The 25,616-nt window shown below is 39.4% G+C and overlaps 1 protein-coding gene across 1 annotated transcript in view; it reads left to right on the top strand.

Moving 5' to 3' along the window:
* TOP1 (DNA topoisomerase I) overlaps positions 1 to 25,616 on the top strand; it is a 70,015-nt gene that overhangs the window by 27,859 nt on the left and 16,540 nt on the right. The window contains exons 3-13 of the mRNA XM_089673301.1: positions 6,619 to 6,706; positions 12,626 to 13,193; positions 14,932 to 14,984; positions 16,405 to 16,497; positions 18,764 to 18,836; positions 19,429 to 19,526; positions 20,705 to 20,820; positions 23,176 to 23,297; positions 23,375 to 23,497; positions 23,724 to 23,911; positions 24,252 to 24,396. Coding sequence (XP_089529427.1) covers positions 6,619 to 6,706; positions 12,626 to 13,193; positions 14,932 to 14,984; positions 16,405 to 16,497; positions 18,764 to 18,836; positions 19,429 to 19,526; positions 20,705 to 20,820; positions 23,176 to 23,297; positions 23,375 to 23,497; positions 23,724 to 23,911; positions 24,252 to 24,396 — 1,667 coding nt within the window. The remainder of the gene's footprint in view (positions 1 to 6,618; positions 6,707 to 12,625; positions 13,194 to 14,931; positions 14,985 to 16,404; positions 16,498 to 18,763; positions 18,837 to 19,428; positions 19,527 to 20,704; positions 20,821 to 23,175; positions 23,298 to 23,374; positions 23,498 to 23,723; positions 23,912 to 24,251; positions 24,397 to 25,616) is intronic.

The raw sequence follows: 25,616 nt of genomic DNA, 5'->3' as shown, positions 1-25,616 counted from the left end.
GCAGAATTGAGTGATAATGATTCGTGGGGAAATTCGTCATCAGACACTGAAAACGATTTTGCGACTTTACTCAGTGATGTGCGAACTTGGCGCTATATTTCAAATTTCAGTGCTTTTGGTTTGATTATATTATTGAATTTTATTATTATAATATTTTTTATGATTATTAAATTATAATTTATGATTTCGGGTTTCAAACTTTATCATACCCGGGGTGTTTACTAGACTCTTGTTCGGACAGATTTCAGTGAGTTATTCCTACAAATTACAGGCCTACAATATAAAAAAAAAACATATTTCCATGCAAAATAATGTACCGAGTTGAGCACAGAAATATGGACATAATCAGACCGCTAGGGAGGTTCTCTAATCCTAATATGGGTCACGTGTCTGAAAGTTTGTGTGTGGTTTTTTATATATATATTATAATCAAAATCAGTAGGCATTTGTAAGCGGTTAGCCTAGGTCAGGGGTCTGCAACCTTTAAGACATAAAGAGCCACTTGGACCTGTTTCCGAGAGGGAAAAAAAGACTGGGAGCCGCAAAACCATTGCAACATTTAAAACAAATCCGACACTGCATATATTGCAAAAAGCGCTCTGGTCATGAAGGGGGTTTAAGGGCCCAGTAAGCAAAGGGTTAATCAGGGCCACAGTGTATCGTCATAATCACAATCATAGCCTTAGGTCAGTGGTGGGCAACCTTTTTTTTTTTTTTTTTTCAACTGAGCCAAACCTTGCCAAAACCACGATTGAAATTTATTTTGAGAGCCACATTTTTAAAACTGAAAATACATCCCCCATATAGTAATTCATCCCCCATATAGTAATTCATCCCCCATATAGTAATTCATCCCCCATATAGTAATTCATCCCCCATATTAAGTCCCCAAGTCCCCCCTGTGTCAATTCACTTACCTTTGCTCCGCGCGTTCCTCTCGCCGTGTTCCCGCGCCGTTCCGGTGTAGCATGAAAATCTGTCTCCTATGAGGATCTGTCCCCCTCGACGTATCTGCGCATGTGCCAGTTTCAGGCATTAGCAGCCGATCGGCGATCTCCGGCACATGCGCAGATACGTCGAGGGGGACAGATCCTCATAGGAGACAGATTTTCATGCTACACCGGTCTTCAGGGCGGACTGTGAGAGGAGCCTAGCGGGAGCCTAGCTCCGCGGGCCGGATTAAAAGGTCCGCCGGGCCGTAGTTTGCCCATTGCTGCCCTATTGCCTGTCACCTGGTGGTCAGTGTGCTCCGGAGCCGCAGCCAAGGTGAAAAAGAGCCGCGGGTTGCCGACACCCGGCCTAGGTATACAGGTTCAGATTCCCCCATCCTTGCTAAACATTGAGGATGGAGGAACTGCCCTTGCCGGCTTTTGTATTCAGACAGCTTCTGTACTTATGGAGCCTTTGGGCAGATCTTATGCCACATGGCCCCGCCTGCTGGCCGTACCAGTGTATTACACTCCCACTGACTTCTAAGAAGCCATCAACACAGCCCAGAGACTAACTTGGATGGACAGGGAGACTTGCAGCACGGAATGTAACCATCCCGAAGTGGGTGATGGATCCTGTGGGACAGTCTGCACACAGGGTCAAATGTATAAAGAGGACTTTGTCTAATTGTGTACTCCTCTAAAGCTCTTTTACAACGTGCTAAGAATATTACCATCTATAATCAGGGCACAGGTGTGCTTAAAATGCAGCTCCTTGCATTCTATAGAAGAGATAATTAATTTTCTTAAATTATAAGGTCTTTATTTTTAAACAATCTACATTTTAAAGCACATCTAGAAGACTTGAAAATGCAATTAGCTTTATGTAAACGTGTGCTAAACATACATTTCTATTTATAGTTTTAGGTAAGGTATGTGTTCTCATACATTTTTCTTCATAACGAAAGTATGCGGGATGTATGTTTTTAGTTGAGCAACTGCACTTTACCTCTCCTTTTTTCTCAATACAAGTATATGGATATAGCTTTGCCTTTTTTTTCTTTTTTTTTGTCCACTTATATTAACGAGTTCTTTGTCCAAGCAAATAAAAGCAACGCGTTCACTATATTTTCCCTTCACATCTTACAATTCTGTTCAACTAATGAAGGCCAAGAGAGGGAGAAATGTGAAGTTTACACATGCGATGGGCACTTTCCCCCAGCCCATATGATTTGCCTTGACATCTGAGCAATCATCAAGCACCAGCACTATCATATGCAATGAAAGGGAGCGAGTCACATGCTCCCCTATAGCAGACGTATGCGGTATTTTTCTTTAATTCCTTTTACCAGGGGTGTCAAACGGGTGGCCATCCAGCTGTTGAGAAACTACAAGCCCCATCATGCCTCTGCTTTTGGGATTCATGCTTGTAACTGTCAATCTTGCAATGCCTCATGGGACTTTTAGTTTGGCAACAGCTGGAGGGCCACCAGTTTGACACCCATGCCCTTTACTCACCTACTGGTCTGTTTGGCACTGACCGAAGAGTATATGCTGCTGTTGGGGTTCCCAACTAACCCCTGGTTCACATCTGTGCGGCCTGCGACCCTATTCATTTGAATGGACTCACGTGCTCCGGGACGTCCCTGCACTATTTGGGAAATCGCATTCCGCACTATTAGACTCCAGAGGTCTCCAGATCAGTGAGCAGATGCTTTACCAATTTAATAATGGTGCTGTTCACATCTGGGAAACCAGAAATTACAAAAATGCTTGTTTCTTCCAATTTCCTATACTGTAGAGATCATCAGGGACCTCGATGATCTCCATGGTCAGCCTGGGTTTCCCAGTGGGACAGGGAGAGCCTGAGAAGGCAGCAACCCCTACTGCTGCCTGGAAAAGGGGTTCAGTGGCTAATTAGCTGCAGACCTCATCCTGGTATGAACACTGCAACTCAAGGACATCCATGAATGGTCTTGGGTGGCAAGTGGTTAAAATGCTAAATGGCTTTTTTTTTTTTTTTTTTTTTTTTTTTCAGGTGAACATTTTAATAATTACTCATAAGTTGCAGTTGACATAATAGAAGACTGAAAATATTCAGTTAACGTGTGTGGTGTCTTTTATGTAGTCTAGCCACGTGCAGCATGTGACAAGTGGAAATGCCTCAGGCAATACTACATAGTTGTGACCAAAAAAAAAATAAAAATGCTACGATTATCAGGTCTTTAAACCTTAGAGGCACATACTTTAACAGACAATTGCGTTGTCGTGCGACACTACATAAATTAAATTTTTGTCATTTTTTCCCCACAAATAGAGCTTTATTTTGGTATTTGATCACCTCTGCTATTCTTATTTTTGTGCTATAAACAAAAAAAAATTTTATTTCTTCATAATTTTAAGCCAAAATGTATTCTGCTACATGACTGCGTAAAAAAGAAATCCCAATAAGTGTATATTATAGCATGTTATATGTTATAGCATCTACAAATGGCGATATATACATACACACTGGGCTTTTTTTTTTTTTTTTTAAATTTACTAGTAATGGCGGGCGATCAGCGACTTATAGCGGGACTGCGGGGGGCATTCTGACACTGGGGGAACTGACTTGGTGTCAATGACATCCCCAGTGACACCAATACAGTGATCAGTGCTAAAATAAAGCACTGACACTGTACTAATGGCACCGGGCAGGAAGGGGTTAACATGTGGGAAGATCAAAGGGTTAACTGTGTGCGGTTTTACTTGAAGTTGTGTTTGTGCTGGACTGTAAGCACACAGGGAGGAGAACTGTTTTGTTTACTAACAGTAAACCATTTTTTAAGAATTTAAAGTGCAACTCCACCCAAAAGGGGAAGCTCTGCTTGTTTGCACCCCCCCCCTCCACTTTAATGAGTGGCGCCTTTTTGTGGGGGGTGAGAGGGGAGCAGGTGTCCACTCCCATGTCCGGTCAGATCGCCAAGCGGACGTTCACCCCCCCCCCCCCCCCCGGCCTTTTGGGACACATCACACTCCCATGTCCGGTCAGATCGCCAAGCGGACGTTCACCCCCCCCCCCCCCGGCCTTTTGGGACACATCACAAGTCCCAGAAAAATGTGGGACCATTTACAAAGTGCAGCATGGCACACATGCGCAGCGGGAGACAGACAGTGGAGCCTTGCGGCTTCACAGCCAGCTTCCCTTACTTAAGATGCCAGCACTAGGGACCCAAAGCCGATTGAAGAATCTGCTCGGGTGAGGACATTGCTGGATCCCTGGACAGGTAAGTCCTCTACTTCCTATTTTCTACAGGAAGGGAAGAGACCTTCCCAGTGGAGCACAGTTGATCACAAAAAGTGGTGGGAGTTTTTATTCATTCTTTCTCTATCCAAAATGGTACGGCAGGAGGTTGACTTTAGATATACTTGAAATTTTTACTAAAACTCTTATGGGTCTATCTGGTAAAACCAGGGGTCTCAAAAACTTTCTGAACAAACAGTCAGTTTACTGTCCTTCAGACTTTAGGGGGGGAGCCAGACTGAGCACAGTGAGCGTAAACTATGCCCCATTTTTTGTATTCGGTGGAAAGAATGGTTCCCCATAGCTCCCGGTGGAAAGAATGGTTCCCCATAGCTCCCGGTGGAAAGAATGGTTCCCCATAGCTCCCGGTGGAAAGAATGGTTCCCCATAGCTCCCGGTGGAAAGAATGGTTCCCCATAGCTCCCGGTGGAAAGAATGGTGCCCCATAGTTTGTGTCAGTGGAAGGAAGGGGAATTTTGCCCCAAGGGCTGGATAAAAACAAGCAAAGAGCCGCAAGTTTGTAGACAACTGGCTAGGACTATACTTGGGGGGCCCTAAAGTGTTCCTAGTAGTACTTCTTCCCTTTTTTTTTTTTTTTTTTTTTTTTTTTAATATAGCTGTAAACCAGGATGTTTCTAGCTGAGGTTCATCACTTACAGCTCAGCTATTTGCAGGCTTGAGTGGTGATGCAATATAAGTTGTACTATAAATTTCAACTAGTGCAAGCCCATTGACAGCCCTGGTTGACCTTTACTTGTTGGCCCTTGTATATGTAGTTTAACTTGGAACAAGATCTGGGACTTGGGCCAGGTAGCAAGAACATACAGTGTAGGTCATCAAGATCATATTGGGACTGATGTAAAGAAACTGTAGTCCACAATATTTCAGTACCATTAGTCAACGTAATATTTGACAGGCAGAATGGAAGCATTTGAGATCTAGTGTGTGTGTGTATTTTATAATACATATATATATATACTGTATATAATTTTTTTTTTTTTTTTTTTTTTTTTTTTTTTTTCAACCCCCCCTTCAAATCTGTAGACTTCCAGTGATCTAAAAAAGTAACGAAGCCTGGCATTGTGTACTGTGCTACTGCACAAATTGCCTATGTAATTGGGAAAATAGCTGGCCACATAAATTGAATATTGATTAAAATTTATATTTAGTACACATTACTTCACTGGTGACCTGATGGAAGTAAAACTGACTTGGCTAGGAGATGGTGGGCTGAGGATCCAACTTCTAAAGATTTGGTAGGACAACCATGGCATCATTGTGAAGCCAGCTGCACACGTTTTTCCCTCTTGAGATTTGGTGTCTGCAGAGGTCTTAGGGCTCGTTCACAATTGACTGTTTTTCCAACTCTTGCCAAACGCCCTTATAGCGTTTGACAAGCGTTGGTCCAGCTTTTGCAGAGCGTTTTTAAAGCTCTGCAGACGCATGTGCCGTTTTGCCGCGACGCTAACGCTCCCGTTTGAACAGCACTATGTGCTGCAATGTGCAGAATTTTCCCAGGCGTTTGGGAAGCGTTTTTACCGTTTCCCAAACGCCTGTCTGCTGCTTGCTAACAAGGCTAGTGTGAACGTAGCCTTAGACTTTTATTAGACGTGGTTGGTTAATCTGGAAATGGTTAGTCAAATATCTCCTCTTAACTAGTAGAATTCCATGCTAAACCTAACTAATCTTAAAACTTCTCCATCCCCCAACCCAACACTTATTTTGACTAACCTATGTAGGAAAGATTAACATATTTGTTTGTAGGCCACTTTGGTCACGTCATATGATCTGGCTCACCTATGTCAGCATCTCTAGGGGAGAGGAAGGAGTGCCGACAATAAATGGGCAAATTGACAATAGGAAACCTTTGGGTGGTGTCGCTGCTCTCAGTCATTGACAGCCATTGATCGTTCTCCGCTCTCCTCTGCAGCTGGTGATGGTTGATGCAGGGGAGATCAAGTGAATGGCCTAAAAATAGGTTGATAGGGAGTTTTTTTGTTTTTTTTTTCTTTTCTCCAATAGGTGCAAAAAATACCCAACTGTCCTGGGTAACAAGGCTGCTAATCCATAAATACAATACAGGGAGTGACTTACCACAAAAAGGACTGGTAATATGTAGTAAATTAAATCGAGTTAGATCTTCAGATGCTTTGATTAAATGGTTCTTGAACCTGTTTGATGTATCCCAAGCTACCTCTACCACTGGATGTATTTTTAACTAAACGAAACCTGTAGATTTTTTTAATTTTTTTTATTTTCCGTTGGGATTATGAATAGGAAAAACGCCTGCATTCCATGTACCACGTACGTTTTGCAAGAATTCTAAAATCCCAATACATGCTAGAAGTTTGCAAGAACTGAATTTTATTTCTGTGGTCTTCTAATATCCTTCTCTTCACCTGGCAGACTCCCATAAACATAAGAAAGACAAGGAACATCGTCACAAAGAACACAAGAAGGACAAAGACCGTGAGAAATCCAAACACAATAACAGGTGACTGCACTAGATGAAAATTCTTCCAATTGATCAGTTTAATTGATCTTAATCAGTATATAGGCCAGGTCTTATTGGTAGGATGTAGTGTGTGGTGGTGTTTTTTTTTTTTTTTTTTTTTTTTTCCTTCGAGAAACAGCAGCAGCGGAAGCTGCCTGTGGTATAGTTGGGACAACGGGAGGAATGTTTGGAAGGGGAAAAAATTAGGTCAAAATTCTCATTTCTATCAGGCCATTAATTACATTGGGCATACAGTATAGCATTAAAAATGGCTTCTGATTTGCTTACAAATAGTTTAGTGCATTAGTGCACTAAAACTAGTTGTGGTTGGTGACTGTATTACCTTGTCAAGCCAGACTTAGAATATTATATTGTATTATACTGTTCATTTTGCCTAAATCAGGTTTTTGTTTGGTTAGACCAGGCTTGCCTAGATATCATGTTGATATACCGGGGTAAGTACTATGAACTGCTGAACTAAGTGTGAAGTTACATAGTTAGTCCTACTGAAAAAAAGACAAAAATCCACCCAGTTCAACCATAGGAAAAAAAAAAAAAGTTATAATCCTACACCCACAGTTGATCCAGAGGAAGGCAAAAAAAAACACCCAGCAAAGCATGATCCAATTTGCACCTGTTGGGGAAAAAAAATTCCTTCCTGATCCCCCAAGAGGCAATCGGATATTTCCTGGTCAGTCAGAAGGAGGTTCTGATCTGAATGCTTGTTATAGGTCCATTGCTCAAAGCTTGGAATGCTTTGGATCCTAAAGAGGAGGATAAAGTGACCCTAAACTCTAGCTTCTCAAGTGTGTACTCTCAACTCAGAGGAGTACCTTACAGTGGATATAAAAAGTCTACACACCCCTGTTAAAATGTCAGGTTTCTGTGATGTAAAAAAAAATTAGACTAAGATACATAAATTCAGAACTTTTTCCACCTTTTTAATGTATCCTATAAACTGTACAACTCAGTTGAACAGCAAACTGAACTCTTTTAAATGGAGGGAAGTAAAAAGAAAAAACTAAAATATGGTTGCAGAAGTGTGCACACCCTTAAACATACTTTTTGTTGAAGTACCTTTTGATTTGATTCCAGCGCTCAGTCTTTTTGGGTAGGAGTCTATCAGCATGGCGCGTCTTGACTTGGCAAAATTTGCCCGCTCTTCCTTGCAAAAACACTCCAAATCTGTCAGATTGTGAGGGCATCTCCTTGCGTTAATAATAATTTTTGCAATACCTTATCTGGTTATTATAGAGGCGTCCACTTCCCAATATGTTTTCAATTTTTTCACCCACATTGCCTGCAAGGTTTATGGGTAATAATGTTATTGCCATTTGGTGCCTGTTATCAGCCATAATTGCCTAGTATGTCATACCTATAGGGTACAGTTGTTTGATACACCCCCTACCTGGTGGTGTAACCAATGTGTTGGTGCTTCAAATGTATTAGACAGGTATTTGTCACTATATATGCAGCACATTATTACGAAGACCAGTCTTGATGTTGCTTTTATGTGATTTTTAGGTCTGTTCTTGTAGTATCTCATACTGAGGTGATGGTGAATCAGGGTATTTGCCTTAATTGTCCACATATATAATGTGTAATAAAGCATAATTTTTGGAACTACTTTGAGTATCGCATTCTGTCCAAAATGTAACCACTTTCTTGTGAATCTCTCTTTTCACATTTCTTTTTTGGATTCAGGTCTGGGCTCTGGGTGGGCCATTACAAAACTTTAATCTTCTGGTGTTGCCATTCCTTTGCTGATTTGGATGTATGCTTTGGGTCGTTGTCATGCTGAAAGATGTAGTTCATCCTTGTGTTCCGCTTTCTAGCAGAAGCCTGAAGGTTTTGTGCCAGTATTGACTGCTATTTGGAACTGTTCACAATTCCCTCTACGTTGACCAAGGCCCCAGTTCCAGATGAAGAAAAACAGCCCCAAAGCATGATTCTGCCACCACCATGCTTCACTATGGGTATGGTGTTATTTTGGTGATGTGCAGTGTTTTTGCGCCAAACATATCTTTTTTGGAATTATGGCCAAGAAGTTCAACCTTGGTTTCATCAGACCATAACACATTTTCTCATATGCTTTTGGGCGACTTCAAATGTGTTTTTGCAAAATTTAGCTGGGCTTGGATGTTTTTCTTAAAAGGCTTCCGTCTTGCCACTCTACCCCACAGCCCAGACATATGAATAATACGGGCGACTGTTGTCACATGTACCACACAGCCAGTACTTGCCAGATATTCCTGCAGCTCCTTTAATGTTGCTGTAGGCCTCTTGGCAGCCTCCCAGACCAGTTTTCTTATCTTTTCATCAATTTTGGAGGGACGTCCAGTTCTTGGTAATGTCCCTGTTCTGCCATATTTTCTCCATTTGATGATGATGATTGTCTTCACCGTGTTCCATGGTATATCTAATGCCTTTGGATATTCGTTTTTACCCTTCTCCTGACTGATACCTTTTTAACAATGAGATCTCTCTATTGCTTTGGAAGCTCTCTCTGCGAACCAGGGCTTTCACTGTAGGATGCGACTAAGAAAATGTCAGGAAGGACCTACTAGAACAGCTGAACTCTATTTGGAATTAATCAAAGGCACTTTAAATGATGACGGGTGTGTACTGACTCCTATTTTAACATGATTTTGAATGTGATTGCTTAATTCTGAACACAGCTACATCCCTAGTTATAAGAGGGTGTGCACACTTATACAACCACATTATTTTTATTTTTTTAATTTCCCCCCCCCCCCCCCCCCAAAGATTTCAGTTTGTTTTTCAGTTAAGTTGTACAGTTTATAGGTCACATTAAAGGTTGTCTAATTTTTATACATCACAGCAACCGGACATTTTAACAGGGGTGTGTAGACTTTTTATATGCACTGTACACTGTACTCTCAGCCCTTTCCTAAAATATACTTTGAGTAAAATAAGCATTGAACACTTCACCATTTTTCTCAATAAATATTTCTAAAGGTGCATTCGACATGAAATTTTCACCACAACGATCGGTAACAACCCTTGTAATCCATACATACAAAGAAACCAAAACAAGTTCAAATTAAGTGATATGTAATAAAATGGAACGACACAAGGAAAAAGTATTGAACACACTAACTGAAATGTATTTAATACTTCGCACAAAATCTTTGTTGGTAATGACTGCTGCAAGACACCGATCTGGAGAAACTAGTCACATGCATTGCTCAGGTGTGATTATTTTTATTTTTTTTTTTTTGGCCCATTCTTCCACACAAGCAGTCTTCACATCTTGAAGGTTCTGTGTGCCTCTTCTATTCCTTCTATAGATTTTCTATTGGCTTCAAATCAGGTGATTTGTCTGGGCCATTCTAGCAGCTTTATTTTCTTTCTTTGAAACAAATTGAGAGTTTACTTGGCTTTGTGTTTGGGATTATTGTCTTGCTGAAATGTCCACCCTCATTTCATCTTCATCATCCTGGTAGATGGCAGCAGATTTTTATCAAGAATTTCTTAGTACATTTGTCCATTAATCCTTTCTTCTATGATCTGAAGCTTGCCAGTACAGTATGCTGAAAAATAGCCCCACACCATGATGTTCCCACCTCCAAATTTCACTGTTGGGATGGTGTTTTTGGGGTGATGTGCAGTGCCATTTGACCTCCAAACGTGTATTATGGCATCCAAAGAGTTCAATTTTGGTCTCATCTGACCAGACTATATTGTTCCAGTATTTCACAAGCTTGTCTAAATGTTGTGCACCAAACTTTTCGCAAGCTTCAACATGCTTTTTCTTCAGCAATGGAGTCTTGCATGGTGAGCATGCATACAGACCATGGCGGTTGAGTGCATTACTTATTTTTTTCCTTGAAACAATTGTACCTGCTAATTCCAGGTCTTTCTGAAGTTCTCCACAAGTGGTCCTTGGCTCTTGGACAACTCTTCTGATAATTCTCTTTACTCCTGTGTCAGAAATCGTGCGAGGAGCACTTGGTGGTGGCTCATTTTATGGTGAAAATGTTCTTTCCACTTCTGGAATATGACCCCAACAGTGCTTACTGGAACATTCAGAAATTTAGAAATTCTTCTGTAACCAATGCCATCAGTATGTTTTACGACAATAAGGTTGCGAGGGTCTTGAGAGCGCTCTTTGCATTTACCTATCATGAGATGTTTCTTGTTTGACACCTTGGTAATGAAACCGCTTTTTATAGGCCATCAGTTGAGACTGAACCAGCTGATATTAATTTGTGCTGACAAGGGGAAGGATTGCTTTCTAATTACTGAGATTTCAGCTGGTGTCTTGGCTTTCCATGCCTTTTGGACCTCCCTTTTCTACATGTGTTCAATACTGGTTTTTGTTTTTTTTCCCAGTGTCATTCCATTTTATTACACAAAACTTAATTTCTGAACTTCATTTGTTTTGGTTTCATTGCATGGATTGTTCCTGACATGTGAAAATTTCATATAAATGGCACCTTTTAGAAATATATTTACCTAAGTTTTTGTTTTTTTGTTTTTTTTAGTGTGATCTGTTCCATTAACATACAATGCAGAAGGACAGCGTCTAAACATTAATGCTGGCCATAGACGGTTTGAAAATCGGCCAATTTTTAATCCAAAAGATTAATCGCCGATTTTCGCCCTGTTAGTGGGTTAATTCGTCGGCCGGTTATTGCGTTTTTTCCACTTTTGGATTATCGGTCATGTTGCAAAATTTGTGAAAAACGACCGATTTTCGCGTCAATGATTGGTCAAATCGTACGATCGTTTTTACGAAAAAATATGCGCATGCGCCGTGACCTGGAAGGAACAGAAGTTTTGCCTGTTATATGGGGTGAACTTTATGACTTGGTCACCCGATTTTTCTTAATAATTGGTGGTTACGTCGGTTTAACGAACGACCGATGTTTCATTTATCGGACGAAAAAACGGCCAGTTTTCGAGCCGTCTATGGCCTGCATTAGGACATTGTTCAAATCTAGCTTACAACTAATGAGATGCATACAGTCCTTTGTTCAGGAATGGGCTGGGGAGCTGTGTTTGCCATAAATAACACGAAGTTTGAAGAAATTATGCTGTGTGACTGAGAAAACCTATATGAAGTGGGTGATATCCCAATTAAGCTGCAAAAGTGGTTTTATAAACTTAAAAGGTACACTTTTTAGTTACTTGGAGTTCATTTTACACACACCTGTACACATTATGCCCTGTGAAATGTGTGTGCATTGTGTAGGGCAGTGTGTTGCGTTGTTTACACTTTTTTTTTTTTTTTTGCATTGCACTGCAATACATCTCAATGCAGTGTTATGGTGTGAGCAGGGTACATGGAAATCTATTGTTTTTGATGAGCCTTTTGCTTTGAGCCTGTGTTTGGTCTATGCAGATCAAAGCACATATTGTGAATTGGCCCTTTTTTATTGTAGTCTCTGCCTCCTCCAGTCATTTATGTCTAAGTCAGTGAGAGATTGTGGAGTGGATTGCACAGCCCTTTGCCAAGATGTTGCTAGGCTTGTGCATGCATTCTCCTTTCATCCCCATAGAGCAGAGTACAAAGCTCTCTAGGAATGAATGAGTGCAGATCATATTTTTTTATTTATTTTTTTTTCTTTAGACCCTCAGTCAGAAGCTAATCATTAACCTGAAGTGAAACTCCAGGGGATAAAAAAACACTTCTAATGCTGGCTATGCCATGTCCAAATAGCTGCTGTTAGTTGTATTCAGGCCAAATGCTACTGTTCTGCTTAGATCTTGCAAATTGATGAGCTGTAAGTCAAGTTATAGGATGCTGTTCAGTTTTGGCTTTGGACATCTAGGCTTCAGTGACTTTGGGATACAAAATATCATAGCATTCGATTGTGAGTTTCTCTTGGTTTCCCCATATCTTTCATCTACCTCCATTCATCATATTATTTTTATTTTATTTTTTTCACTAAGTGAGCACAAAGATCCTTCTGAAAAGAAACACAAGGACAAACACAAAGATGGTGAGAGACACAAAGACGGCGAGAAACATCGGGAGAAGGATGGGGAGAAACATCGGGAGAAGGATGGGGAGAAACATCGGGAGAAGGATGGGGAGAAACATCGGGAGAAGGATGCGGAGAAACATCGGGAGAAGGATGGCGAGAAACATCGAGACAAAGATGGTGAGAAACATCGAGACAAAGATGGCGAGAAACATCGGGACAAGGATGGCGAGAAACATCGGGACAAGGATGGCGAGAAACATCGGGACAAGGATGGCGAGAAACATCGAGACAAGGATGGCGAGAAACATCGGGACAAGGAGAGCAAGAAGCAAGGGGAAGGTGAGAAACATCGAGAAAAGGAGAACGAGAAGCACAGGGATGGTGAGAAACATCGAGACAAGGAGAGTGAGAAACACAAGGATGGTGAGAAACATCGCGATAAGGAAGAAAAGCGCAGAGATGGGGATAAGCATAAGGATGGGGAAAAGCATAAAGAAAAACACAGAGATAAGGAAAAAAGAAAGGAAGAAAAGGTATGTGGTCATGTGTTAACCTACTTAACTGTAGGCTTCGTTTTTTGCCTATGATGGTCCATCATGGTCTTACATAGTCAATGGGCAGTTGGTCAAGTTTTCTCTTAGCAAAGATTCTGCTTCCTAACACTGCAGTGCTCTATGCTGGCATTGCTGAGTAACAGCCACACCCACCAATGTCTTCACAAAGAGTTGTATAGCAGAGAAGTGTTTTGTAGTGGTGCGTCTAATCCCCTGCTCTCGGGAATGTAAACTAGTCAAATTCTGTTGCTTGTAGACCTGCATGGTCACATGTGGATGCTACACAGCTATTGTAACAGAAAAGTGGGGGTAGGACTTTAAAAATGGAAGCTGTTGGCACAAAGTGACTACATATCCAAATTCAACTGGGCTTTACAATTGCTAGCAAATGGTATATGGTTAGCATGAGTCAGCAGTTGGAGCCTTGATTATTGTGGGCTCATTTAATAATGATGGAGCAGTTTAGTAAAAGATTGCTTCAGCTCCTGTTCTTGACCTGTAGAGAACTCCTCAGATGCATTTTGCCCCTTTTTCAGGGCTAAATCAAAGAGGTCAACCATCCCAAACTATAACCAGCCTTCGCAGTAAGGTGCACATGGACAGGCAATGCACATTACAAACAAACAAGGAATTTCCCAGCAACACATACCAGCCAGCCTGCAAAACAACCAATTTGGCCCTGGCTAACAGTTTGTGTTAAACTGAGGGTTTTGTTTGTGATTAAGTGCCTCTGAGTAGTTCTCTAGAGGTTGAGAACAGGAGCTGAAGCCATCTTTTACCCATATTATTACATTTATGCAACAGGGAGTCTGTGTGCAGACGGGCACCGTTTTTGTTGAAGTCTACTGAAGACTGACAGGTTGATTCGGTCTGTCTTGCACCAGTCTTTTTACATGCTGATTTGATTGACAAAGGTTTGCAGGGGCACTCGAGTCATACTATTTTTTTATTGTTTTGGGCTACATTTTTAGTACAGAGTTGTACATTTTATTAATCATTTAAAACTAAAATAAATGGGAAGGCTTTTGTATTCGGTTTGCTAAACTTGTACTGAGGCTGAAGATTGCGCGCATAAATTTTCAGAGGAGAAAAAGTCTAACCTAAATTAATTGAATGATTTAAAGTGGTTGTAAAGGTAAAAGGTGTGTGGTTTTATTTTATTTATTTTTTTTTTTTTTTTACCCTAATGCGTTCTCTGTATGAAGGTTAAAAAGCCTTTTAACAATAGCTCACCCAGCACTCCTTTTTGCCACATGGCCCCCAGATACTTACCTGAGCCCGATTTTGATCCAACTCTGTGCACATCTGCAGCAGTCCCTCTCCTGGCTCTCACAGTCTAGGCTGAGAGCAACAGGAGCCATTGGGTTCTGCTGTTGGTCTAAACCTGTGAGTAGAGCGTGTGGGAATCTGAGCCCGCCTGTGCTTTTGAATAGATGCAAATGGCCCAGCTCAGGATCGAGAATTCATGAGTGCCCCCATAGGAAGTGGCTTCCTATGGGGTCACTCTATGGGGGGTGGAGCCAGGAGTGCTGGCAGGGGACCCGAGAAGAGAAGGCTGCTACTGGTTTAATACTGCAAAATAAACTATTGAAATGACTGGGGTAGCCCTAGTTTAATCCTAACAGATTCTTCTAATAGGTTCTTTTGATGTTTTTTTGTGTTTTAACGTCATGAAGATGGCTAAATAAAATATATTTTCAAACTTTTTGTATTACAGCTAAAATCCTCCATGGACAGTGGAAAAGTAAAAAAAGAAAATGGCTTCTCCAGGTAAGATGGAACATTTTGTGCTACAAATACAAAGAGCTTGAAAAGCAACCCCACTCAAAACTGATATTTTATTATGGAATTGGGTAGGGTTTAATCTGCTACAAAGTCTTAAGTGGGATGCTAGATGGAGGTCTGCTTTTTAGCTGTCATGCCTGTGTTGGTATAGGGCATGGTCTCCCTAGGGAGGGGAAGGTTGCGTTTGCATATATATATATATATATATATATATATATATATATATATATAAAAAGATTGTCATCAGCTAGGAAGAGGGTAAAGAGGACCAGTCATAAATGGGTTTAGGAAGACATTTGCTTTGTTCTGTAGTTGTGCTTACTGATGAAAGATTGTTCTCCACTCCAATATTTAATTTTACATAAGTTTCTAAACTGTACACTGTCAATCACCTGTGAGATTATTTTAACTGGGGCAACTCCTGTAATTTTGACAGGTTCCAGTGGCAGGTCAGTGTCGGGTGGCTGTTTATAAACGCCCTCCCTGCCCCCTGCTTGTGCGTGCTCCCTGCGAGCGCCCAGCACCACGATCCGGTGACCGCTGTGTCCTCCGGACAACGATCGTCGTCCGTGTGAGGTCCTGATCATGTGATCACTGATTGGCCAATCAGTGATCACATGCAGAGTAGTAAGCAAGATGTCACTTCTGACATCATTGTTTACTAAGTGTGAAATCTGTGAATGATCACAGAGGTCACATGGTACAAAGCTATTCACAACAGCCTTGTACCATGTGACAAGCTGTGACCAATCACAGCTCACTCAGTACTTCTCAATGACTGCAAGAATGCAGCCATTGAGAAGGATAAATGATTGCTTTTACAGCTTTTATGGGTGTAAAAGCAATCGGTGTAAAAAAAAAAAAAAAAATCTTCATCACCCCCCCACAAGTAGTACAGTTTCACCATGGAGACACTGTACTGCTAGGGTGACAGTATGTAAAAATTATAATTTTTGGTTATGAATTAATTTGGGGTTTTTTTTTTTTTGGTTTTTTTTTAACTAAAAAGATAACGGAATAAATTTTGGCCAAGATATGATGAATTATTATTTATTTGCAAAATTTTATAAAACACTTTTTTTCAAAATTTTTGGATTTTTTACATTTACATAGCAAAAAAAATAATCCCAGTGGTGAATAAATACCACCAAAATAAAACTTTATCAGTCTCAAAAAATGCTAAAAAATTCATATGGGTACAGTGTTGCATGACCGCGCACTTGTCATTCAAAGTGTGATAGCGCTGAAAATTGGCCTGGACAGGAAGGGGGTAAAAGTGTCCGGACTTGAAGTGGTTAAAAGCATATGTTTTTTTGTTCAATTTCAGTTACTATAATATTTTTGGTTAAGTCTGATTGGAAAACTAATTTGACATTTCTATGTGACCTGTTTATCCTGTTTTTAGTCCTGTTCGTGTAAAAAATGAACCAGAAGATGACGGCTACACTCTCTCTCCCAAAGAGAACAAGGCAATGAAGAGATCCAGAGATGATGAAGAGTAAGTATGGAGAGGATCATGGGAAGCAGAGGTCTGCCTGGTTGCCAAAACCACTTATGATTTTAAGCAAAGGAAACTGTTAAAGCTTAATTTTTTTTTTTTTTTTGGGAGTTAAGTAGCCATTCTTTTTCAAATGCTGACAAAAGCCTCAAAGCACAACTTCGGGCTCCACAATGAAAATGAGTAGACAAGCAGGATTTTTAATGCAGAAGAGACATGCCTTGTCTCTTCTGCAGTAAAGCTTCTTACCTTTCCTTCTTACTTACCTGTACACCCCTATACAGTAAGCTGCGCAAATTTGGAAATTCCTTCCTCTCCATCTAGCCAACGACAGTGGCTGGTGAGCAAAACCCAGGAGCCGTCCGCCTGACAATGTCAGCGGCAATTTCTGGGAACTGCATCGCTGGATTCAATGTTGTGTATAGTTCCACTGTAAAGAATGCCAGATCTGTTGAAGCTTTGATAAAAAACAGGCAAGAGGGGGGCAAAGGACTACGTCACTGGTATTTCTTTTTAAAGGTTCCTTGCAGCTTCTCTGTTCACATTTTAATAGCTTACATTTCATATATTTCATTTGTTTCACATGGCTTCTTTGTGGAGGCAGCCATCTTGGTAGAGAAGCAGGGCTTTTCTCATGTCAGAGCTGTTGCTGGTCTGATGCCATGTGGGGTATTGAAGCAGGAGAGGTTAAAGCACAGATCTGCAGAATGGGGGGAAAAAAAGCAGCGTCAAGGAGAACCTTGACTGCAGGTCATTAGGTACAACTTCCTCTCCAGATGAAATGGGTCCTACAAAGATTAATGGGCACCATGATTCACAAAATTGAGATATCCTGCAGGCATTACATCATTTCCTAAAGGTTTGGTCTTCCTGGACAGCTTACGCACACCCAGGTGGCCTCTCTCCACTCATTGTAGTGCCATTGTTAGGACTGAGGTATTGGTGGTGGGAGGGAGATTCCTCCTTTTCTTATGCTCTCACCTTTTCACAACCCCCCCCCCCCTTTCTTCTCTTTTCTTTTCATTCTCCCATGGGGGTTGATTTGCTTTAAACTCTAGTTCAAAATCTGGTGCTATGCATAGAAGCCAATTGGGTTACAGTTTTTTTGTGTGTTGGTTTTTTGGGGTTTTTTTTTTTTTTTTTGTGTCAAAGCCTAACCAAGCAAGCTGAGGTTAGAAGCTGATTGGCTACCATGCACAGCTGCACCAGATTTTACACTCTACAGTTTTAGTAAATCAACCCCATTCTGTCTGTTTTGTCCATGTTGAATCATGTTTAAAATCACTCTGACTATCCTGTGGAGGGGGGGAAAAAAATTCCTTTTGAAAAGAAAATGAATGAATATCCTTAGGCTTGCCGTCAGAGGCAGCCGTGCCATGGGTTTCACAGTCCAGATATAAAACGATTAGGCAACAAAGTTAGAAGTACTTAGGCACAGTAGGTACATGGCTATATATATATATATATATATATATATATATATATATATATATATATATATATATATATATATATATGGAATTCCAGACAAAACGTTGCTTTTTTTCAAGGTACTACCTGGGCCCAATTAGCCTTTCTAGATGTTCCCTTGAAGCTGACAAAGCTTTTCTTAAAGTGGTATTAAACAACTTTTAAACTGTATCTTCAGTTTTTTTCTTTAAAAACAAATATAAGCCATCCTCATTGCAAGGATTTTGGTAAAAATCACGCTAGCAGTGATTAAAACTTTGGGGGCTTTCTATACGTATAACTGCAGTGTTTTTCTATAAAGGTTTACAAAACTTTTTAATAAATGAGTGGTATACATAAAGACTACTCATTCTGTATTCCTAGATGAAAACTAGGAGGGAGAGAGTGCAGGCAGTGTACAAAAGATGCAGGACAACTCTGAATTTCACGTGATCAGCAGCTTTTTTCTTTTTTTTTTTTTTTTTTTTTTTCCTTATCAGATGTAAAAAAAAAATAGTTTTGATTGTAAAATTAAACACAGTGAGGTGGAAAAAAGTGTGTTTGGATTTACATAGGCAAAACAAAGTTCATCCTAATACCAGAAAGTTTTGGTACTCTGCTAAATAACATTTTAGTATTCTTTACAATTTACAATGTTTATGTTCCTTTTTGTGGGTTACAATATTTCCTGAAATAAGCCACCTCCTACTGTCTAAGGGCCACATGGAAGGGGACGAAATATTTTTGCTATCAACCATTAGAAGGTTAACTTGCTGTAATGCTTTAACATTGTTTGTTTTTCCCATCATTTCCACAGTTCTGATTACAAGCCCAAAAAAATTAAAACTGAAGATAGCAAGAAGGCAAAAAAACGAAAGCAAGAAGAGGTGGTAAGTTTACAGCTATTTTTTATTTTATTTATTCATTTATTTCGGGGGGGGGGGGGGTGTCGCAGGGGACTTAATGTACATTTCTATTTTTGAGCTAAAGGGTTTGAAAAGATGAGCCCCAGCTATCATTTAGTGCACATATTAAATGTTTGGTGCACCAAACCTCCTGAGTGTGCTCCATGCAACCAGCCCTGCATTTAGTGGTAACTATTTGCATAAAAAAAACCATCTGCACCAACACCGTCCTGAATAACTTTGTCCCCCTTTTCTTTTTTTTTTTTTTCTTTTTTTTTTTTTTTTTTTTTTTTTTTTTACACCTTTTTGTGTGGTTTTTTTCTTTTTTTTTTTTTTTTTTAACACAAAAAAAACAACTTCCTGAAATAAATGCACTTTTTTAGAACATGTCCAATTTATTGAGAAAGTGGTCTTTTAATTCTATGACTTTGTAGGATCCCAAAATCTTTAAGAGCCAAAATAAAAACCATCTCATACAGGGTTGGTCTGATGTGCTAGCATCTGTAGTTAGTTTCACCTTGGGCTAAAATGTTGATTTTCTATTGCTGATATATAACCTAATGGTATTTTGTTTTAGGATGTAAAACCTAAGAAAAACAAGAATAAAGTCAAAGGGCAGGAGGGTGAAGTTAAGAGGAAAAAAGTGAAAAAAGAGGAGGAGGAGAAGTGGAAATGGTAATGTTATGTCGTGTGTGTGTGTAAATTAAATAAAATCTATCGCACCGAAATATCGGCCACCAAAAATGGGGTTATTGGCGTTTTTACAATAGAAGAAAAGGTGCAGATAATGATGATTGACTTCAATGCAAAAACGCCCCCTATTGACTTCAGTGCAAAAACTTTTTTTTTTTTTCTTTTTTTTTTTTAAATAAGTGCATCTTTTAGTGAAAGATGCCGGTAGAAAAAAATGTGCATTTATTATTGTCTGCGGGAGCCTGTAAAGCATTGCACCAGTGATCAGCAGGAAAGAATGAATGAACTTCCATGCTCCACAGTGCCTGTGGTAGTTCATTGAGGACTAACAAGCTGACAGCCCCTAAGGCTGTCAGGACTTGTTGTCTCACATTCACAGAACACTGTGAATGAGTGACATGGCCGGGCAGGCCAGTTTGATTGAATATGGGTGTAATGTGTTACGAAAGGTGAACTTATCCTTTAATTTCATATATATTTACTTTTATTTTCTGTCCAATTTTTGTGTTTTTACTTTCAATAAGTTATTTTAAGTTACTGGATTGTATTTTTCAAATCCACATTTATTTAAAATTTCTTGATCTTAAAAATTCAAACCGAGATAGAGGGATGGTTGGAGTGATATAGTGCAATTTATGTAGTGATCCCTTCATCGAAAAAGATGCATATCTAAATCTTGAAATGGATACATGGAGCATCGCTTGCCTTTTAACTGCCTGACTACATCAGTCTAAAACACCCCCCCACCCCCCTTTTTTTTCTTTTTTTTTTTTTGCTTTAAACATCCTCCCTCCCCTCTAAAAAGCTGGAAGAAAATGCCCAAAAAAAACCCCTGGGGATGGGTAGGCAGCGAGGAGGGGAGCGGCTTGGTTGTAGCCTTGTTGAGGGTGACGTTGTCCTACTGGGCAGATCCCGGAAAATGTTGAGTAGTCCAAATACTGCACTTTGCTACAGCATCTTTGCGATTTTTGGCTACTCGGCTACCCCCTCTGGTTTTGTGATTTTTTTTTTTTTTTTTTTTTTTATTTGCACTGTTATGCAGAATTTAAGGAAGAGGGAGGGAAACATTTAGGAACAAGAATTCCTTTTTTTTTTTTTTTTTTTTTTTTAATTTTTTTCTAGTGTTTAATTGCAGCTCATCTACTGGCTTTTATTTGTAGGTGGGAGGAGGAACGTCATACAGACGGAGTCAAGTGGACCTTTTTGGAACACAAAGGACCTGTGTTTGCTCCACCTTATGAACCTGTCCCAGACAATGTGAAGTTTTACTATGATGGTATGACCTGGTTAAAGAACTATGGCCTCCTATAAGAAAAACAAAAAAAAAACAAAAAAAAGTGCTGTTTAAGCGCCCTGGAAAAGACCAACAAATGCTTGTTGAGCCTGCCAGTGATGTGCACCTAATGCAGCTTTCTGTTTTTCACTACAGCGGCATGAGAAGCTATTGCCAGGGGTGGGGATATTGGTGTTGTCACTGCCGATTCACAAGCCTGTAGCTTGTCATTCAGCACCTGGCTACACATAGTCCTCCTCACTGCTTTGATTGACGGCACTGCCTCTGTTACTGGAAACCCTCCCACCATAAGCTGCAGTGTCTGGGAAGGTGAATATGTGAGATACAGTGAATTTGGCTACCTCAAGCCACATGAAAGAAAAATATATTTGAAATATATTTTAAAAATATTCTTCCCTAATATATTGGCCTATGTTTGAAATGCTACAATTTTGGCCATAATAAATATAAATATATATATCCTGTTGAATTGCGTTTTGGAATGCATTATTTAACATGCAATATGTTAAAATGACTTTTTTATATGTAAAAAAAATATCTGAATATATTTTAAAAATATAATTTTTTTTTTTTTAAATCTACTCTTCAGTTTTTTGGGTTTTTTTTTTGGACATACAAAAAAAGTCATTTTAACATATATTTGTAAATGCATTCCAAAAATGTAGATTTGTATTTTTAAAGACCTACAGTATATCTGAAATGTATTTTTTAAAATATTTTTCATATATTGTGTTATAAAGACGCATTTCAACATGCAGTATATGTATGTAATTAATATATATATATATATGGATGGATAGCTTTTGAATATGACCAAAATTGTATCATTTCAAATGTATGTCAATATATTTGGTCAGAATATTTTTTAAATATATTTCAAATATATTTTTCTTCCATGTGGGAAAGAAGGAAGATGTTTGATTATGTTAAGGCTTGTGCACCACACAGGGGCGGACTGACAACTCATGGGGCCCCCGGGCAATAGGGGATCATGGGGCCCCTGTGTCCTTGCCCAAACTCAAAAAAGCCTATGAAAAAGGTACCAGGGGCATCTCATGGGGCCCCCTACTGACCCCGGCCCTCGGGCAGTGCCCGAGTTTCCAAATGGTCAGTCCGCCCCTGGCACCACATAGTAACTGGGTTTGGGACTTGTGTAGACTGTCATACAGTAGCTTTTAGTTGTACCTGATGAATCCCTGGACTTGCCCATTTGATTGTCACAGCATTTTCTAGCCATAACTTAAAGGACTTTTCCATTTTAAAGGGTTTAAGCAGAGAACAATCTTAGTAAAATGTTTCCCTGCTGATTTATTGTACACTAGTTTGAGAAATGTGACTAGTATTTCTACTGTCCCAATTTCTACCCTCCCTTTTTTTTTTTTTTTTTCTCCCTTGGCGTTAATGAAGTATCCCTTTAAAATTGTGTTTTTGTGATTTGATTTTTTTTCCCATTTAAAAATGTACTTGGTGGCACTAAATGCTAGATAATAATTTTTGTAGTTCATGAAGGTAAACATCCCAGTACCTTTCTGTACCCTCTGTTCCCAAAACCTGCGGCTTATGTTCACTGCTGCTAGGTCTTCCACAATCTGCACAGTTTCACAGATCTTCTGGGTTGGAGACGAGGGTATGGAGGACAGTGGAGCTTTGGGGTCCTCTTGCTGCCAGTCAAATTTTTGGGATGAGGGAGCAGAGGTATGGCTTGTTGGGCACGTGCGCTTTTATGGATGTGAGCAGCACCGACCATGAGCATGTAGTCACAGGTGTCTTTTAGGCAGCTGACCCCTAAAAACAGGTAGTCCTTTAAAAATCCTCTTTTAAAAAAGTAAGTGTGGGCTACTTCTTCAGAAATAAGGGTTGAACGCTTGAAGCAAAACCTTTCCTTAAGATAAAAGTTTTTTGGTTTAATGCAGTAGAGACTGTAGTAAAAACCTGACAGATGCTAAACCTTTCTACTGCATCCAAACAAAAAAGGTTTAATTTAGAAACAAGCTTTTCAGGAATTTTTATAACATTTTTTTTTTTACTTTTGATTCCTTCCTACTTCTCATGTGGCTTTTTGTAAACGTGAATTAAGAAACCCTAGCAGTGTTTGTCCCAACCTCTGTAACTGTCACTTTTACTGGACAGCTTGGTCTACACTTAATGGGGAGAAAAATATAAATACAGTATTACATACATGGCCTACAGTCGTCTACTACTACAGGGCCAACCCCATAGAGTTGCCTGAATACATTTTTTTTTTTTTTTTTTTCCCTAATGGTGGACCATTAAAGTAAACTTTGCAGTTTTGTACCCGTGACCATTAATTCCAGGTAACTTTTTTGTTTACTGCAGGTAAACAAGTCAAGCTCAGCCCCAAAGCCGAGGAAGTAGCCACTTTCTTTGCAAAAATGTTGGATCACGAATACACTACAAAAGATGTCTTCAGGAAAAACTTCTATAAAGACTGGAAGAAGGTGAACATGATTGCCCTTCACTGGAGAAATGTATTCATTGCAGGCATGTTGTCTCACCCGTATTCTGCCTTCCATAGGAAATGACATCTGAGGAACAAAGTCTCATCACCAACCTGAGCAAGTGTGACTTCACTCATATGAGCTCGTACTTCAAAGCTCAGTCTGAGGCCAGAAAGCAGATGACCAAGCAGGAGAAACAGGTAACTTGGGTTACAGTAGAATTCCTGTTATGTCCCATATTAAAACTTCAAAATGCCTGATTTGCTCTTTTTTTCTTTTTCATGGGCTTTGCCTATTTTTTTAAGGTTTTATTTATTTGTTAAATTTTTTATTTTTTTTTTGCCAACTCTGCTGGCACTTTGAAAAATGTTTGAACGTTGCAACACTGGGCCAGATTGCAAACTTTTTTTCTTTTTTTTTGCCTAGAAAATCAAAGAGGAGAATGAGAGGTTGGTGCAGGAATATGGCTACTGTGTCATGGACAACCACAAAGAAAGAATTGCCAATTTCAGGATAGAACCTCCGGGCTTGTTCAGAGGCCGAGGAAATCATCCCAAAATGGGAAAGCTTAAGAGGAGGATCAATCCTGAAAATATCATCATTAACTGCAGCAAGTAAGTTGCACAATAATAATAAACTTGGTTTAGTTTTAAAATACAAACTTAGTTTGTGCAGCTTGAACGTAGGAGCAGAGGGGGGATAGTCTATTAAGGAGCCACTTCCTGGTGTCCTATCACCTATAGGCAGAGCAGCATATGCCCCCAGTGTGCCCCCAATAAACGGGTGCACAAATGTGCTCTGACCTGTTACTGCTGATTTAGCAATTTCATCAGGTAATTTCATCAATTGCAGGTTAGTCTTAACAATACATATTTTTCCAGCCAACAATAGTTTAGTTTACAATAATATATCTTTATGGTAGTGTATTGACCTCATTCTGTGTATTTTGTCCAGAGACTCAAAGGTCCCCCCTGCTCCCTCTGGACATAAGTGGAAGGAAGTCAGACATGACAATAAAGTTACATGGCTTGTCTCCTGGACGGAAAACATCCAAGGATCTATCAAGTACATTATGTTGAATCCTAGTTCACGTATTAAGGTAAGAGTTTAAGCAATGTTGAAAAAGATCCAAAGCCCATCAAATTTAACCGTTTCAATACCGAGCAATTTTACACCTTCCTGCCCAGGCCATTTTTCAGGTTTCAGCGCTCTCACACTTTGAATGACAATTGCGTGGTCATACAACATTGTACCCAAACTAAAATTTTATCATTTTCTTCACACAACTAGAGCATTCTTTTGGTGGTATTTAATCACCGCTGGGGTTTTTATTTTTTGCTAAATTAACAAAAAAAGACCAAAAATTTTGAAAAAAAAAACACATTTTTCTTTCTGTTATAAAAGTTTACAAATAAATAATTGTTCTTCATAAATTTAGTCCGAGATGTATTCTGCTACATGTCTTTAGTGAAAATAACCAAAAATTAGGATGTATTGTTTAGTTTGTAGGAAAGTTATAGAGTTCACAAACTATGGTATAGATCTGAAAATTGATCAATCCTGAAGTACTGACAGCCAATCTAATTTCTTGAGGTCCAAGAATGTCAGAACAGTACAGATCCCCCAAATGACCCCTTTTTGCAGAGTAGACAGTCCGACGTACTTCATAAGAGGCATGGCGAGTTTTTTGAAGTTGTATTTTTTTGTCATAATTTTTCGGAAAATGAAAAAATTAAAAAAATTATTTTCACAATTTTTTTTTTTTTACATGCTGTCACCAGTGCAGTACAGCGTCATCATATAACTGGCATGGCGGTTAACAGGGACACTGACTGGTGACAGTATGGAAAAAAAAATATATATATATTTTTTTTTTTTTTTTTTAATTTAATTTTTTATTACATTTTTTTTTTATTTTTTTAAGATGTTTTTTTCATATTTTACTATGACCAAAGTAGTACAATGTTACCATAGTAACATTGTACTACTTTGGGGAAGTGATCAGTATTTTTTTTTTTTTTTACACAATTTGCTTATAGCAAAGAATTACTTTGCTATAAGCAAGCATTTACCTGAATGACATCGATTCATTCAGCTTTTTTTTTCTTTTTTTTTTTTTTTTTTTGTGCTTAGCTGTGATTTGGTCACAGCTAATCACATGACATGTGCATGTGATTAGCTGTGACCATTCACAGCTAGGCACTAGTATACAATGGATGGCATCATGAATGAAGCCATCCATTGTATAAAACTGTCGTGTGACCTGCTGTGATTGGTCACAGCAGGTCACATGGTACCAGCAACGGGAGCCGGTACTGG

Source organism: Staurois parvus, unplaced genomic scaffold (genome assembly GCF_062004578.1).
Source record: "Staurois parvus isolate SC_StPar_1 unplaced genomic scaffold, SC_StPar_1.0 ptg000137l, whole genome shotgun sequence".
Lineage (NCBI taxonomy): Eukaryota > Metazoa > Chordata > Amphibia > Anura > Ranidae > Staurois > Staurois parvus.
The sequence above is the reverse complement of the archived record's forward strand: the minus strand, read 5'-3'. Positions and strand labels throughout refer to the sequence as shown.